The following is a 17,613-nucleotide window of genomic DNA, read 5'->3' as shown; positions in this document are numbered from 1 at the left end:
AAGAAGAATGGGGACCCATCTTCCAAGAAACGATCGAGCGATCAGCATTCCTGTCATCGCTCGCAGTCCCCTCGGCCAAAAGGAGGTCTAGATCACCCCCGGGTAAACATGACGACAACTAGAGGCGACGCAGGCACAGCCAGAGTCGATCTTTTTCTCCCTCCGCCAGCGACGACGAAGAAGAGCGCCATGGTCCTCTATCCCAGGCGATTCTAGATGCTCCCCTACCAACCGGTCTTGAAAAACCCCCTCCGTTAGGGACATACGACGGGACCACAGATCCAGACGAGCACATTGAGAACATCGACGCCCTTCTCGACTACAGAGGAGTGCTCGGCGCCATTAAATGTCGTCTCTTCCCGACCACCCTGTGAAAAGGAGCCATGACCTGGTATAAAAGTTTGCCAGACGAGTCCATCACATCATGGAGGGTGCTCGGAAAACTTTTTTCCAGACATTTCACGGCCTCCCGAAGACACCCGAAGTCAGAAGCCTCCTTGGAAGCCATTATCCAAGGAAAGGACGAGTCCCTAAGGGCATACATAGAAAGATTCAATAAGGAAGCCGTACAGGTATCCACCACTGCCCATATGAAGAAGTTCTTGCTCGAGCGCGGCCTCCGACCACGCTCAGACTTCGCTAAAGCCGTCGGAATTGAAACCCCGGCAACTCTGGACGAATTCTTCTTCAAAGCCCAAGCCTACATACAGTACGAGGAGAAAGAAGCCGCCCACGCCGTCCGCAATTCCAGGCACGAAGAGAGCATTAAAAATGCACGCCAAGATGAGTCTCGCCGAGGAACTGACAAAAAGAAGGAGGATAAAACTCGGGACCCCAAGGACTACAAAGCCCCTGCGGGGAAATTCCGAGAGTACACCCCGCTGAACGCTTCAAGGGAGTGAATCTTGAACGAATGCGCAAACGCCGAGTTTCAGACGGGCAAGGTCCGATTCCTTAAGAGCTTGCCCGCCCGGCTAAACATGGATTAATCGAAATTCTGCCGTTTCCACAAAGGCCACGGGCACAACACTGAGGACTGCATCCACCTTAAGGATGCCATAGAGATATTAATCAGAGAGGGACATCTAAAGCAATATGCGAAGAAACAGGAAGCCGCTAAAGAAGCTAAGCCGGTCATCGAGGAAAAGCCGACAGAGGATACGCCCGCCATGCAAGTGGCCATGAGCGTTACCAGGCCGGAAGATTTTTACCTCCCTGACTGGGCCAACGCAACAACCGCTCATTCCTCCCATAGCACATGGGAAAGGTTCCCATTCGCGATGGTTATATCGGGCGAGGGTTTTAGCAAATTGACCGTCGGATCCGTTAAACGCAAGTTCGACGAGCTAATCTCGGCCAGTACGAGCATGGCCTCGATCTCCGACCATGCCAAAGGCAGTCCCTCCTCAATATCTTTCTATAAAGAAGAGTTTCCCGGAGGAGCACCTAATGCAACCATCTCACTCCTCATCCGAGCACGGATGGCTAATTTTGACGTACGATGCATATTGGTCGACCAGGGAAGTTCAGTGGACATTATGTATTCCCAATTGTTCAAGACGTTGCAGCTGAACGACAGCCACCTTACCCCATACGTAGGATCGGACCTACAAGGATTCAATGGCACAGTAACCAAGCCGTGGGGATTCGTGGAACTCATAGTGTCGATCGGGTCAACAGAGACCGCCAGGGCAGTGAAAGTCCAATTTCTAGTCATCGACTGCCCCTCAATATACCAATGCATCCTCAGATGCCCCACTCTGGCTGAATTAATCGTGGTTCCCTCGACCGTACACCTCAAGCTCAAATACTATACGACCAAAGGACAAGTAGCGACACTCCACGGTGACATCGAAGCAGCCAGAAGGTGTTTCGAAGCCTCCGCCAAGGGCCTGAGCGCGATAAAAACACCGGCACAAGAGAAGACAGCAACCAGCGCCACTTCAGAAACCAACAAGTCTATGCCCCACATCGACACTGTCGACCTCGACAGTCGTTTTCTGGGAGAACCCGAGCCTAGCATCAACTCAGGCACATCAGAAGGGATCCTTCGGCCAATTCCGGACGGAGATTTTGAGCTCGTAGCCCTCGGAGAAGATCCGACCAGGGGAGTCAAGATCGGATCAGACCTACCAGACCTGGCCAAAAGGCAACTCAAAGTCTGCCTCCATGAGAACGCCGACCTATTCTCCTGGAGCACTGCGGAAATTCCCGGCCTCGACCCAGAGGTAGCTTGCCATCACCTGACCATTGACCCGACTTGCAAGGCCGTCGCTCAGAGGAGAAGAAAGCAGTCACCAGAAAAAACGGCTGCGGCCGAACTAGCTGTAAAAGACCTCATAGAGGCCAGGTTTATATCCGAGGCCAAGTACACTACTTGTCTCTCCAATATTGTACTTGTTAAAAAATCAAATGGAAAATGGCGCATGTGCACTGACTACACCGATCTTAATAGGGCTTGCCCAAAAGATGCTTATCCTCTCCTTAACATAGATAAACTAGTTGATAGTTCCGCCGGTTTTAAATTACTTTCATTCATGGATGCATATTTCGGGTACAATCAAATACCCATGGCTAAAACTGACAAGAAATATACGGCCTTCATGACCGAATCGGGCAACTATTACTACAACGTAATGCCCTTCGGTCTGAAGAACGCTGGTGCGACGTACCAGCGCATGATGAACAAAGTCTTTCAAGCAGAGATAGGAGATATACTTGAAGTCTATATGGACGATATGATCGTCAAATCCCAGCGGGAAACCGATCATGTCGCTCACCTTAAAAGGGTTTTCGAACAAGCCCGGAAGTGTAAAATGAGATTCAACCCGGAAAAATGCACATTCGGCGTCCGAGCGGGAAAATTCCTCGGCTTCTACTTAACAAAAAGAGGAATCGAAGCCAACCCGGATAAGTGCAGGGCTTTCTCAGACTTGCCCACTCCAAATTCGAAAAAATCAATCCAAACCTTGAACGGCATGCTCACCTCACTATCCAGATTCGTGGCAAAATCCGTGCAGCATGCCCTGCCACTATTCAAACTCCTCCGCAAAGAAACCACATTTGAGTGGACGGAGGAGTGCGAACGCGCCCTCTCCCATCTCAAACGGGCATTATCCAGCCCACCAGTTTTATCTAGACCGGAAACTGGAGAAATCTTATATCTCTACCTCGCCGTAGCCCCCGAGGCCGTTAGCGCGGCCTTGATACGAGAAACCTCGGAAGGCCAAAAACCTGTTTACTTCACAAGTAAAGCACTCTAGGGCCCCGAGATCAGATATCAGCAGATCGAAAAGGTCGGACTTGCGTTAATAACCACGGCTCGAAGACTCATACACTATTTCCTAGCACATACCATAGTCGTACGAACCGAGCAGCCCGTGAAACAATTGCTTGCACGCCTTAACATGGCCGGGAGAATGCTCCGCTGGTCGTTGGAACTTGCGGAGTTCGACATCAAATACGAGGGAAGAAAAGCCCTTAAAGCACAGTGTAATACGGTGAACTGACTATTATATCGAAATGTTGCGGATAGCAAGAGTCGCCACCGACTTTTATTTTATCCAAATTAATCAGAAAGGCTAAAAGAACAGGAAAAACCTTTTAAATAAAAAACTGAGTTCTGGGGGTAATTATGCAAAGGGAAGGTGTAAGGCACCCTTTGCATCCATGGTTTTCCATGGGCTCTTAATTGCTTTGCTCGTTTTTTGAAAAGAAATGTAGAAGAAGTGAATACGGACTTTAGCTCGTAAATGAGCGTAGCCATTTTGAAGATTTATGAGAAAGAATAAGAAAAGATTTTAGAGCAAGGCAAAGCAATTAGGGGCAATTACCTGGTTAGATGAAAAATGTTCTTTTAGCCTTTCAGGGTGAAAGGGTCTATCCATGCCATAAGAGGGCAGGAAGCCTTTCATTTGGAGGTTGAAGGGTCGTCGCAATGTCGTTCGCCATAAGACTGTCCCATGCCATAGAAAGGCAGGTAGTCTAAGGGAAAGACCAGAATAGCTTTCGCAGGCAGCCAGAGGATACCTCAGCCTTTCGTAGGCAACTTCCGAGGGTCGAGGTCATATTGGTGTATCAAAGGCAGCATCATTAGGGTCTTATGACCTTTTGTATTTACAGAGGCAACATGGCTGAGGTATCCTCGTATCCGAGGGACATGGCTATTCTGCAAAAAAATACAAGGCAACAAGGCAACAAGGCAACAGGCAACAAGCAGCAAAGAGGTTACCCCAAAAGTGTGTGTGGGTGCAACAATCACGTGATTTGATTCAGATATTTATCTTATAATTAGTTATTCTAAGTTAATTACAAGCTTGCACTCCCTAGAATTACTAACCACAACAATTAATATTAACAACTAGAGCAATAACGGGGAAAGGGAAAATAAAACCAAAGGGGAAAAGGGAAAATGAAACCAGCAGGATAAACAGAGCAATAAGCCTGAACAAGTAATAATTAAAATCAGGGTTTAGGGTTACCGACTATTCGAAGCTTTGGCAATTGGCAAACCCTGAAAAGGTGGGAAAAATAAGAAACAAGATATATGTGAGTGCATTATAGTTCAGACATCGAATACGGTTAACCCTAATCAATAAGAGTGAAAATACGAGAAAAGGGTAAAAATACTTAGCTTCGATTAATGAAGGTTGATGGGCAAAGATTTGCCTTGAGCATTAAGCATTGACCCTGATCATTAAAGAATTGGCAAAAGAATAAAAAGAAGAAGTAAGTGTAGGAGGAGTTCATTGACAGTGGGAATTAAACCCTAATTAAATAAAATAATAGGCAAAAATATTTAAATAAGAAAGGTTAGAACTTAGCTTTGAATTTGACTTGGCGCATAGTCGGAGTGTATTGGAAGAGCAACCCTGAAAAAGGCATAGAAAAAAATATTTTAATGTAGGCGTGATCTTCGCAAACCCAGATTAGGGGACAACTTAGCTATGGTTAATAGAATAAATAAATACCAAATTAATTAATTATTGGTTTTCAACCTAATTAATTAAATCGGTGAAAATAGTGCTTCGATTAAATCCTCTAACCGTAATATGTATTTTTTATCATTTAATAATAAAAAAACTTGATAATTAATCTAAGCAAACAATTTTAAACATTTTAATTATTTAAATCAAATAAAAAGTATTATTAGTAATTAAATAAATAGTTTTATTTTTAGTATTTTATGAAAAAAGAAAATTTTTAGGAAAAGTTTCAATTAAAAAGATTTTTGAAAAGAATTATATAAAATAAAACAAATAAATAATATATGGTAAAGGAAACTTAGCTTGGATCGTATGCTGCACGTCCATGAAGGTTCACCATGAGGCAGCGTCTCCAGGGTCCTCGGATGAGATTTCATCATGATCCAAAGGCTGTGACGTGGGGTTGTACCGTGAGCATTCATTACATATGCGCGCTGGATCTGTACACAAAGAAAATCAGCAAAATTTGTGCAAGAGGCAGGGATCGAACCCCTGCCCTTGCGCACTAAAGCTTTAACTCGCGCGTCTTTTCCACTGGATCAAGTTTTGTTAGCTGTCAACGTGATCATTCCAGAACATAATATACAAAAACGCGCGAATGACAATTTCAAAAGGAAGAGCGCGCGCGGACGTTGCCCTTCTTCTTCTTCTTCATTTAGCCTTCATAAACGCAGACACTTTCAGCAACGTTTTTTCACCGTAGCCATAGGTTTCCATCTCTTCATCCTGCAAATCCTCATCAAATAATACAAACCAATAACCCAGATCAAGTAAGCATAGTCTATTAATCATAAAAATGGAACCAATTTGGACTAATTGTTCTTAGAATAGCGTAGCCCCAAATCGTGAATTCCAAACCCTAGCCATGGCAATATTCCGTTCCTGCACTTAGAATTCAATTAACTAATCCAGAAAGTTTGCAAGCATGAGTATGAACATGATTATGCGGTTAAAATGCATTTATCACTCGTAAAACAGGGAATTCGAAGTTACACAAAAAGAAAGCAAACCGTGAGTGGATACGAGTGTGCTCCGGCCACTTCAGGATCTGAGAACGAATGGAAAAGCTCCAGGGACACTCCAAGAACGTTTATGAATCACCAAAACCTCTTGAATTCTCTTGCAAGATTGAATCCGAATTTGACTTTCTTTTGAATCTTCAAGAACTCAATTAGGGTTCTTATCGCCAGCAAAAACCCAACCCTTTGCCTCTGGAATGATTAGATACTTATAGATGAATGAAATAGGTTAACAAATATGGAGAGAATCCACTTGAATCTTGATTTGCAAGTTGTGAAATTTTGATTGAAATTTGGTTCATAATCTTTCTATTTTGGTCCAAATTTTGATTCAATATCACCACACCCAATTTGCACGAATTTGGACAAATTATATGGTTTGATTGATGATTAAAATTGATCATTATAATATCTCTAATCAAATCTTTGATTTATATGCATTATATTACTTTTAAATGAATAAAAATCCATATAAAATCAAATAAAACTCAATAATTCGTGGGAGTTGATTTTTAGGTCTTGGGTAACTTGTGGATCAAGGTTGAATCAAAATAATTTTGGCCCATTTGCAAAAATATTCCAATTCTTTCACCTTTTTCCCTCCAAAATAGTCCAACTTTGACAAGGCCTATCTCTCTCAATTTTTGAGGTATGGAAGAGTTCTAGGACTTTTTAGAAACCTTAGAGAGTCCTCTAACCAGTGTCTTTGGTCTCATATCAAAATAATGTTCCATGCTCCTTGTATGTCCTTTTGAAAAAAGTGACTTTTTGTTGACTTTTGAAAAGGACCTATAATGTTTTGGTCCATATCTCTCAAATGAAGCATTTTTAGACTTGGCATGTGAGAGAAAAAGTTGTAGAGAGTTCAATTTCCTTCAAAATGAGCTTTGGATGGAAAATTTTTGATGTTCCATGTGAGAGTTATGGCTGGTCAAAGTTCAGTTGACTTTCTCCTATACAAACCCTAATTTAGAAACTTTTTGATTTGTTGATTTTTTATCTTTCCTTGATGAACCATGATCAATACTTGATCAAATGGTGAATGATACTTCAATATTAGGATCTTGACAAAAAATCAGGAATTTTGACTATACTTTGACCACAGTTGACTTTTAGGTCAATTCAGTCGATTGCTGACTTTCTGAACAATTGGGTGACCAATCCTTTAAGCTGAGACTCGATACTTGTCATAGAGATAATGTGAATCATCATAGACCATATGGAATGCCTTGGATCTTTTGACCCATTGATTTCTTCTCAGAGCAACAAAACCCTAGTTCTTGAATCTTGTTTAGGAGAGGGTGTCTTTGAACATTGTACCTTGATTTGAATTTGAATAGGAGAAATAGTATGGGTAAATTTTGGGGTATGACAGTTGCCCCTGTTCTATTTTCTTATATCTGAAGATGCAGACTGGCATGTGTGCCTGTCGGAATCTGAAGGTAGAAGAGGATTGAACACTAGAATACCTAGAAATTTGCCCTTGATGATGCAGGGACTTTTCGGAGATGGGCTTATAGATGCCATCCAGGCAGAGTATTGTCGGAGATGGGCTTAAAGATGCCATCCAACTTGGTAGACTTGACTAACAGAATACGTCATACGTTAGACCGTATCTGAATTTGAAGCATTGAGAAGTAGTTGTCGAATGTTAGTCGTATCAGCACCGTTCATAGTGTCTGAATTAGACTTTGGAAAAGTTGATCGTGTCTATACCGTTCGTGATGATAGAATTATATCTTTGAAGGTCGATCGTGTCAGCACCGTTCGTAGTAACTAACTTAGAATTTGGAGAGATGATCGTGTCTACACCGATAGAATTAGATCTTCGTCTCTTGATTATCTCTAAGTATCAGAACTAAATCGTTGTCTTGATTATCTCTGAATTATTTATGGAGAATACCCGGAACTAAGTATCAGAATTGAATCTTTGTCTTGATTATCTCTGAACCATCTTTGGAAGATATCCAAAATTAAGTGTCAGAACTAAATCTCTGTCTTGATTATCTCTGAACCATCTTTGGAAGATATCAAAAATTAAGTGTCAGAACTAAATCTCTGTCTTGATTATCTCTGAACTATCTTTGGAGAATACCCGGAACTAAGTATCAGAATTGAATCTCTGTCTTGATTATCTCTGAACCATCTTTGGAAGATATCCAAAATTAAGTGTCAGAACTAAATCTCTGTCTTGATTATCTCTGAACTATCTCGGGAAGATATCCAAAATTAAGTATCAGAACTAAATCTCTGTCTTGATTATCTCTGACCTATCTCTGGACGATATCCAAAATTAAGTATCAGAACTAAATCTCTGTCTTGAATGAGCGTCAGAATTAAATCGTTGACTTGATTATCTCTGCACTATATCTAGAAGACAATGTTCATTTGATTGTAGAAATAGACTGAAAAAGGAACATTAGTTTTATGCAATGTCGTGATGCATGTATTGTAGTGTTTATTTTTGACATGAATGAGAATGTTATGCATATGCAATGAGGCTTATGTATGTTATGTATGAATTTACTATGATACATGATGTATGAACATAATTTATGCTATTTAGAGTATCTCGATTGAGAAAATAAATCTATATGTCTTTGTGATTATGATGTCTGGTCTTGTCTTAAAGATGCTCAGCTGGGGATTTATGATTTCTGCTTGGGGATGAGATTGATCTTGATGTATCCTTACTGGGGATAAGAAAGATGAATACACCATGTTTGGAGAAGAGAATAAGGTCGGGGAACCGATGGTGTCAAAGATATGAACTCTGTTGAGGAGCTATGTCTTTTGTTGGACGGGTACGTTAGAAGATATCTTCTTTGAGGATTACTCTGTGGGGATATGATCACGTGAAGTCGACTCTGTGGGGAGGCATGGATGCCTTGAACGTTGCCCCCAGTGTTTTGTAGTAACTGTCATTCCTGGACTTGTATTGATTGGAACACAACGATTAGTATTGATCGAAGCGTTGAACATGCCTTGCATAGTTTTGCACCAGCTATTAGGGATTTGAAGAGATTCGCCTCGCGAGGACCTTAAGAGATGTGTACTATTGGTGACGTGCCCCTAATTGATTGGGAAGCAGCTTCAGACCCATTTGGGTATATGCCTCTGATTGTTTGGCATTTTTGAGAGATTCTTGGAATCTTGACCTGATTGCCCCACATCGCCTGGATAAACCATGACATGCCCCCTTGTATACGCAGGAGACATCGGTTCTTGAAGTGACTTTGTCTGTCGAGATAACTTTTGGTCATCAGTTGTACCCTGTGCAATTTCTTCCTGATGCTAACGTTTGAAATTATGTAGCAGAATATGTTTAATAATGAATTCATGAGATGCAATGCATATGTCTGTCTTGAGTTTTTGAAAACATTTAAAACAGGAGATGTAACAGCGTGATATTTGTAAAAACATGATGTTTGTAAAAAAAGAAATACCAACTCCTCATTTTTTGCAAACCTTAAGGAGTCAGGATACCTTTTTAGCGACAGTATACTTTCGAACTAACCATGCTTCAGTTAGGACTTTCAAGGGTTGTAACGTGGCTTGGTTCACGGTTTAAGAAACAAAGGATAAAGGCTCAAAGTTTATTTTTACCCACCCCTCCTCGTGATGATCTTCAGTCCTAAGCTCAATTAATTCAACTTATGCATTCAGGTTCCAAGAGACTTTTGGATTTGCACCTTTGATAATGACGATGGTTCACAAGCAAAGAGAACTTTTGTGATGGCAGTCACTTCTTCCTTTTGATAGTCACAACATTGTGTTGTTCAGGAATTTATTGACTTCTCTTTTTTCAACTTTTTGATATCCCTAACTTTTGCCTGAACTGTCTATCTTGAGCTTACAGTCAGCGGGATGCCTTGATTTTTGCCTAAGTCTTCTTTTTGATTTTTGACTTAGCAGGCTTTTCTTTGTATATATGTTTTTTCATCATTTTTGTTTTTGAAAGATATTGACTGCCTTGCTTAATGATTGATGAACCATCGTTGGCTTTTGATTGACATCTCCAACACTTCTTTGATGTGTGCGGATGAACGCTTGTGATTGAAACCTTTGTTGAAAAGTGTACTGAATGATTCTCTTAAAATAGAATGCACAACCAAATTAACTGAGAACTACCCTGCCCCAGGTTATGATCAAGGGTTTTAATTTGTTCAAGAAAGAAAACTTCTACTCCTTAGGCTCAAAGGGGTTGACGAGGGATTAACATCCTCATATCTCCACTGCTTAGGGATTAAAACAATGCATGTACATCGTCAGCATAGTCCGTTCGAAAGCATATTGTAAGAAGTTGCGGTATCATTTTCGTCATCCTCCCTCAAAAGGTATATAACTTTAGTAGGAGTTGAATATCACAAGACACATGCAAAGTAAAGACATAATTTAAAATGAGTGATAGCGAAATAATTAATTCAAGACAAGCATATGCAATGCACTGATGATGATTATTAAAACAAATAATGTCTATCATAAGTCGAATGTTTAAACAAACAGGAAAGAAATTGCAAATGAAAGTACATCTAAGGATCTAAAAGTCCATCTTTCTAGCCATCCACAGCATTAGCAATTTTGTTGTGATTAGGCATGGGAGCAGTGATCACATTAGGAGTTGTAGGAGGGTCGAACTCAATTTCACCAGCGTCGATCATATCTTGGATCTTGTTCTTCAACGGCCAACAATTCTTTGTGTCATGACCAGGACTATTAGAATGATATGCGCACCTCGCATTGGGCTTGTAACTAGGAGCAGAAGTGTTAGGATTCTTAGGAGGATCCCTCAGGGTGATCAAATTTGCCTTTAGAAGATGTTGTAAGGCTTGAGCTAGCGACATATTGATCTTTGTGAATTGACGTCTGGGTGTGTCTTGTTTGTTTTGACGACCTTGTTGAGACGCTGACGTGGAGCTCAGAACTGCCCCAATAGATTGGTCATGGTTTCTCCTTTTCTTCCCATACACAACATTGGTATCTGACTTCCCATTGAAATGTTTCTTTGTAGCACCTGAGGATGTAACGGCTTGAATCTTACCACTTCGAATTCCATTCTCGACACGTTCCCCAATCAGTATGAGTTCAGTGAATCCAAATGATGAACTTCCCAACAAATGACTATAGAAAGGACCAGTCAGTGTACTCATAAACATATCGACCAATTCTCTGTCAGCTAAGGAGGGTTTGACTCTTCCAGCCAGATCTCTCCATTTCTGAGCATACTCCTTGAAACTTTCCTTAGGTTCCATAGACATGCTTTGTAGTTGCATGCGAGTTGGTGCGAGATCGGAATTATATTGGTATTGCTTATAGAAAGCAACAACTAAATCTTCCCAAGTACGGATGCTAGTACCCTCCAGTTGATAGTACCATTCGAGTTGAGTTCCAGATAAGCTTTCTTGAAAGAAATGGATCCAGAGCTTCTTATCAGCAGTGTGAGGCTGAATCTTCCTTACATAAGACCTCAAGTGCAGCTTAGGACAAGAGACTCCATCGTATTTTGCAAAAGTTGGAATCTTAAATTTCGGAGGTATAACAACTCCAGAGATGAGTGCTAGATCTTCAAAATCCAGTCCAGGTACCTTCTGAATTTCCATGGCTTTCATACGTTCCTCCAGCAACTTGTATTTGTCATCAGGATGTTCATCCTCATGGTGATAGTCCTCCTCTTCTTCAGAGGGTTTGGCAGAATCATGGTTACTTTTTGCATCAGTTTTGATACCAGCATCATCATCTTGCTCATCCTCATCACTGTCTTCAGAGGTTTCAGCATCCCTGATTTGCAAGATCGGTCTAAGCTTTTTCACTTGAGTCTTCTTACCCTTCTTCTTCTTTTTAGTCAGCATGGCTTTCAGCTCTTCTTGCCCCTTGGACAAATTCAGAATCAAGGCTTGGAACTCAGTGTTTTGAGCTTAGAGATCCTTAACTGATTGTTCGAGATTCATGATGCTGAAATAAACAGCGAGGAAGGATGAGAGACCTATTGTAAGAAACCTGTTATGCGATGTTATGAATGCAAATGCAATCCTTTCAAGGATCTTTAGGCATTTAGTTAGCAACATTAGAAAATGATTTAGTCGCGTCTTTGTCTGAAGAAATCTGAATTTTGTCTTTGAACGTCTATCTTTGAGAATCAAGCTCACCATATCGAGTGGGTCATAGCCTCTGATTCAGGGATACTTTAGAATTTGAAGGTGCATGGCTAGAGGAAAATAAATCCTCTTGCCCCTTGTCATACCCCAATTTTTGACCTAAGATACCACCTCATATCATAGCATATGCATCATTTGCATCTCTAACAAATTGCATAGCTTGTGTTTGCTACTTGTGACTCAGCAGGGTTTAATCAAGAAATCACTCATCAGTACAAGCAACAATCAATTAGGGTTTTGTTTTCCCTTCATCTCAAAAGAACCATCTTCACCAACAATCAACATCTGGTCCTCAAAGATTCATTTCAACAAGCTCAGAGGCTTTGAATCAACCAGATTAGGGTTTTGTCTGAAGATAGCACACCCCTGACTTCTGCTCAGGACTTGACCTAATGACTTGGGACATGACCTCAAGACCCCAAGTACATCATTTTGGCCTAATCTATTGGCTCAAGAAATCTCCTACACAAGGATTGATCAACAGTGAAATTTCAAATCATCAGATTAGGGTTTTTTGAACTATCAGGGACTGAAATCAGGGATCACATTTGGGAAACCCTAGAAATTCCCAGGAAGTCAATCAAAGGTTCCAATCATCTTCAAATAATCCCTATAACAACATCCAATGGAAATTACATCTCAATTCAAGATCCACAGTCATCAATTTCATCAGGTCGACAATTAGGGTTTTTGACCTAATTCACCTGAACCATTGACTTTTTAATCAGAACATGGTGCCACAACTTAAACAATGGCTCAAGGTCCTCCAATACCTCAATATGATCCATTCATACCACTCATTTGATGAGGATAGCTTGATTCATTTGAAATCTCAAGAAACGCGATTCGTCTGAAAAAAGTCAACTGTACAAGATCACCATTGACTTTTGGGGAATTTTGGTCAACCTTGACTTTTGAAGTTTTGAATCATCAATATATGATATATGAAGTCATTTGATCAAGAAAAATCAAGAAAATCAATCAAGAATCAAAAAGTCAAAGTTTGACTTTTATACTTAGAAAAAATTCTAAGTGTTTTTCAATGGTTTTTTCCAAACTTTGGAAGGGAATAACTCAAAATTTCACCTACAAACTGAAAAAAACTTCCAACATGAAAGTTGTAGATTTTGATCCAATGAACAACTTTGTCACATATAATTTTTTTCCAAAAGATCAACCATTTAAGAGATATGGAGCTTCAAAGTTGGTATCTTTTGAAAATTTCACTTAAAACCTCATTTTCTTCAAAGTTCATGGATCTTTTTCACCCATTTCCCTAAAGGTCTTGAAGAAACTTTCAACTAGGGTTTTGAAGTGTGTAATATGAGCTTTCCAAAATGTCCAAGAGCATGAAAAAATATGGAGCATAGCTATGGTTTTGAATTATGCATTTAGTGATCATTTTCACTTGAAATTTCAAGCCATTTTCACTAAGTTATGAACCATTTTGCCAAATAATGCAAGTAATGATGCATCAAGACAATAATTGAAGATATTTTCTGATTTGAAGATCAGAATGGAAGAGGATAAGAAGCTTGAAGTTTAACCATGGTTTAGTCACTTTTAACCATTATGCATTAAAAGTAAAGATTCCATTTTATCTCCAAATGCCAAATCACCATTCTTTGTTCAACTTGCAAAGCTTGGAGTTCAGAATCCTTGGCCTATAAATAGAGGTCCAAAATTCATTCAAATTCACACCAAAACCTCATAATCATAGGTTTTCTCTCTTCTTTCTTAAGTTACAAGTTTCATGAGTTTCAAAGAGGGAGAATTGCAATTTCCATCTCTTGCAATTTCTAAGCAAAGTGAGGGTTCTAACATCCCATAAACATCAAATGTGATGTGTTTGATCCATCCACACACCCCAAAAACACTCAAATCTCAAAATCACTACCTCACTTCCATATATGCACATAATAAGCCTTATCATGCCAAAATCCACACAAGCTCATTTCTGACCAAGTTAATCATCCAAACACCATCCATGTACCATATATGAACTATCCCAATCATCATCCCTGACCTGTAACTCCAAAATCACCAAGTTTAATCCTCACTTGAGTCCTACTGCAGATCGGGTACCACAAACTGATCAAGAGGTTTTCAATCCACTCCAAGTATCCAAACATGTTCCATAAGGTCCACTGAAGGTGTTCAGATCAAGAAACAACATCTGGAATCCCTCATTTGCAGAATTCGATCCTCAGTTGTGACGTTTTTAAGGTAAGTGTTCATGAACTTCAAACTCTATCATACATGCATCATAAATGAAAAATTGAGTTACCATCTTGTTTCTGCACCATCACTGAATAATAACCCTCAATCAATTGCATCATATCATGATCATACACGATTTCACAATGATTTGTCATATTAGGGTTCTTCGTGTTCATCAGAAAATTAACCATCTTAGAATAAAAATAAATGAAATTAAAGATCACCATCATGTTCCTTATGGAAAATCGAGTGAAATAGACCCTTTACTTGTTAAAATCGTTCAGTTTCAGAAAAATTCAAAATCAAAATAGGGATGTGTTCTTGGCGCCATTTTTTGTTCAGAAGTTTCAAATACTTGTTTTTGAATATAATTAAATGAGTGTGTATCATAAACAAGCTGCGCGCGCAGCTCAGTTGGTTGTTGTTTTGAGTAGTGAACCTCAGGGCGTGGGTTCAAACCCTGGCAGGACCAAAACCCAATTTTTTTGATACTTATTTTCTTCAATTTCTTTACAACTTCAATTAATTATTTAACCAATCAAAATTCATCATTTTCACTTCATTTTTTTTACACTTCTTATTTAATAGGTATATTTTAAGAACATCCAAAAAAATCACAAAAAAATATTAATTTAATACATTTTTAATTAAGTTTAAAATGACATATTTTTAAGTATTTTTTATACTTTAAAATTTGTTTTTTTCATTTGATTTTTCAAACTTAATCACTTGTAAATATTTTGTGATCAAACCCTAATTATTTAGGTCTTAATTAAGCATGAAATTTATTTTTTATCTTAATTAAGTTGACTTTTGTCAAAATTCAAACCGTTTTAAAACAAACGTTCACAATTTTTCAAAACGATAAACCGTTTCTTTTTGGTTTTTCTTTTCAAAAGAAACTATTGATTAAATCTTTTTGGATTGATCAATTGATTTTCAAACATGGGCCTCTCGAATATTAGAGAGTATAAGTCCCTTTCCTTTTTTCTTTGTACAGTTTTTCTTTAAACAGAAAACTTCTTTCAAAACAAAACTTTCAAACTGTTTTCAAAACGACGAAACCTCGCGTTCTTTAACAAAACAATCAACCATGTTTTATAAAATAAAACATGGGCCTCCACATAGGTATAAGTCCCATTCCCGTACATGAAATTAGGTATTTCATTGTACATTCACCTTTTTGTACATACCTCGATCAATTTGATTTTTAACCTTGAATAACAAATCAAAAATGAAGGTTTTTCTTTAAATCTTACCAAAAAATACCATGGGCCTCCATGTAGGTATAAGTCCCAAGCCCCTTTGTAAATACCTGTTTACATAGCTTTGAATAAACTCAAATGGGCCTCTCCCCGAGTATAAGTCCCGAGCCCCGTGTATACAAATAGATCATGCTTACAGGTATATTTCCTTCATAAACTCCATTATACACACACACTTTGTCATATATATATGTATAACTGTTCATAATTGTTCATGTACTTGTTCATATTTGTTTGTACTTGTTCATACTTGTGATTGTGTTATGTATACTTGTTCAACTTAGTACAACACTAGGTTCCCCATAGCCTCCTATTGGGCTTCGTGCAAAGAATATCCCTAGTTTAGGTTAGGACATAGAGTATGGTTTCCCGGTGAAATCGCTCTAAGAGCTCAAACCAACTATACCACGCCTCCTCTTGGGCTTTGTACAAACGACTTGTCCCTCTCATAGCCTCCTCTTGGGCTTACAATGCAAGGACCCTCGATTGTCCCTCCCATAGCCTCCTCTTGGGCTTACAATGCAAGGACCCTCGATTGTCCCTCCCATAGCCTCCTCTTGGGCTTACAATGCAAGGACCCTCGGATAGCCTCCTCTTGGGCTTCGTACAAGGACCCACGGGCTTCTTATATGCATCCCTAATATCCAAATCAAATACCCTAGGAGATTAGACATTTATCATCTCTATGATAGGAGTATCTCATCTATATCATCACAAACAATCAATCAATCAAATAACTCTTTTTGCCACAAGGCTGGCTAATCAATCAAACCTTTTTTTTGCCACCATACTGGCTGATTAATCAAAGTTTTTGTCACAAGGCTGATTTCATTGAAATTTTTGCCACAAGGCTGGCTGATTAATCATAACTTTTTGTCACAAGGCTGACTTCATTGAAAGTTTTTGCCACAAGGCTGGCTAAAAAACATCTTTATCATTCTAAGCACCATAAGTGGCATGGCCCAGGGCTTATAATGAAAAGATTTTCAAACAAAATCAAACAGATGTATGTGATTATATAGATTAGATACATCGAACATTTAGATGACATTTGTCTCTTATCCTTTGCTTCCACTAGCATAAGTGGGAACTACGATTGCTCTGACTTTCTCAACATCCATTTGAGAATACGTAGGCACAAGGTCGTATCCTTGGCGAGCAAAACTTCTCCCTCAAACCATTCAAACCTTAGCACCCGTAGACCCGAGCTACAGATGCTCTGATTCCCTCTAGGGGATATGTATGCAGAGGATCGCGATGATCTTTGCGAGCATAATCAAACAAACACATTAGGTCCCACCTATTTCACAAGAACCTCTCAATAACATGGAATGAAAAACATAGAAAAGAAACCTATAGAGTACTATAGATACGTTGGTTGCTAATACCTTCCCTTCGTATAACCAACCCTCTTACCCAAAGATCTCTCCCCCACTTTTAAGGTTATTGCAGCTTTTTTCCTTTTCCTACTTTGGAAACAATAAAAAGTTTGGTCGGAACAAAAGAAAAATCATTTTTTTGAGCACTCGAGCCCAAAGAAGGCATCAGGTGTCTCATCCCGAAAAAAAAGATACGATTTTTCCCCGCGACAGAAAAATGGCGACTTCACTGGGGACCATCTTTTTATTGTTTCCAAAGGAAGGGTTAATTCTATTTTCTATATTTTTCATTTCATTTTTTGTTACATGTGTGGTTCTGGTTCTGTTACTTGCGTGGTTCTGTTACAAGTGATACATTATGGACAAATCCTAACCCGGATTAAGTACACATAAGAATTAGGTGGAGGGTATAGTCATGTACAGGCGTACGTGAGAATCCTTCCGCTCAGTGGAGGTTCCTTGTTGGTAATATATGTTTAGCATGTTTCGTAGCGAAGACATTATTACTTTCATTGAACTGTAGAAGCTGAGTTGGCCGTAGAACCCCAACCCATCCTGGCCTTATTAGGTTGTGGTGCAGAAACTATTCA

General features: G+C 39.5%; 1 protein-coding gene across 1 annotated transcript; it reads left to right on the top strand.

The window, feature by feature from the left end:
* Window positions 1–383: 383 nt before the first annotated feature.
* LOC131642069 (uncharacterized) lies at window positions 384–902 on the top strand. Its single transcript, XM_058912353.1, has one exon. It carries the CDS (start codon window positions 384–386, stop codon window positions 900–902), a length of 519 nt encoding a protein of 172 aa, XP_058768336.1.
* The last annotated feature ends 16,711 nt before the right edge of the window (window positions 903–17,613 follow it).

This window comes from Vicia villosa, unplaced genomic scaffold (assembly GCF_029867415.1).
Source record: "Vicia villosa cultivar HV-30 ecotype Madison, WI unplaced genomic scaffold, Vvil1.0 ctg.004453F_1_1, whole genome shotgun sequence".
NCBI lineage: Eukaryota > Viridiplantae > Streptophyta > Magnoliopsida > Fabales > Fabaceae > Vicia > Vicia villosa.
The sequence above is the reverse complement of the archived record's forward strand: the minus strand, read 5'-3'. Positions and strand labels throughout refer to the sequence as shown.

What these genes read in the sequence shown, in the direction of transcription:
- LOC131642069 (XM_058912353.1), top strand. Translation starts at nt 384, where the DNA reads ATGACCTGGTATAAAAGTTTGCCAGACGAGTCCATCACATCATGGAGG.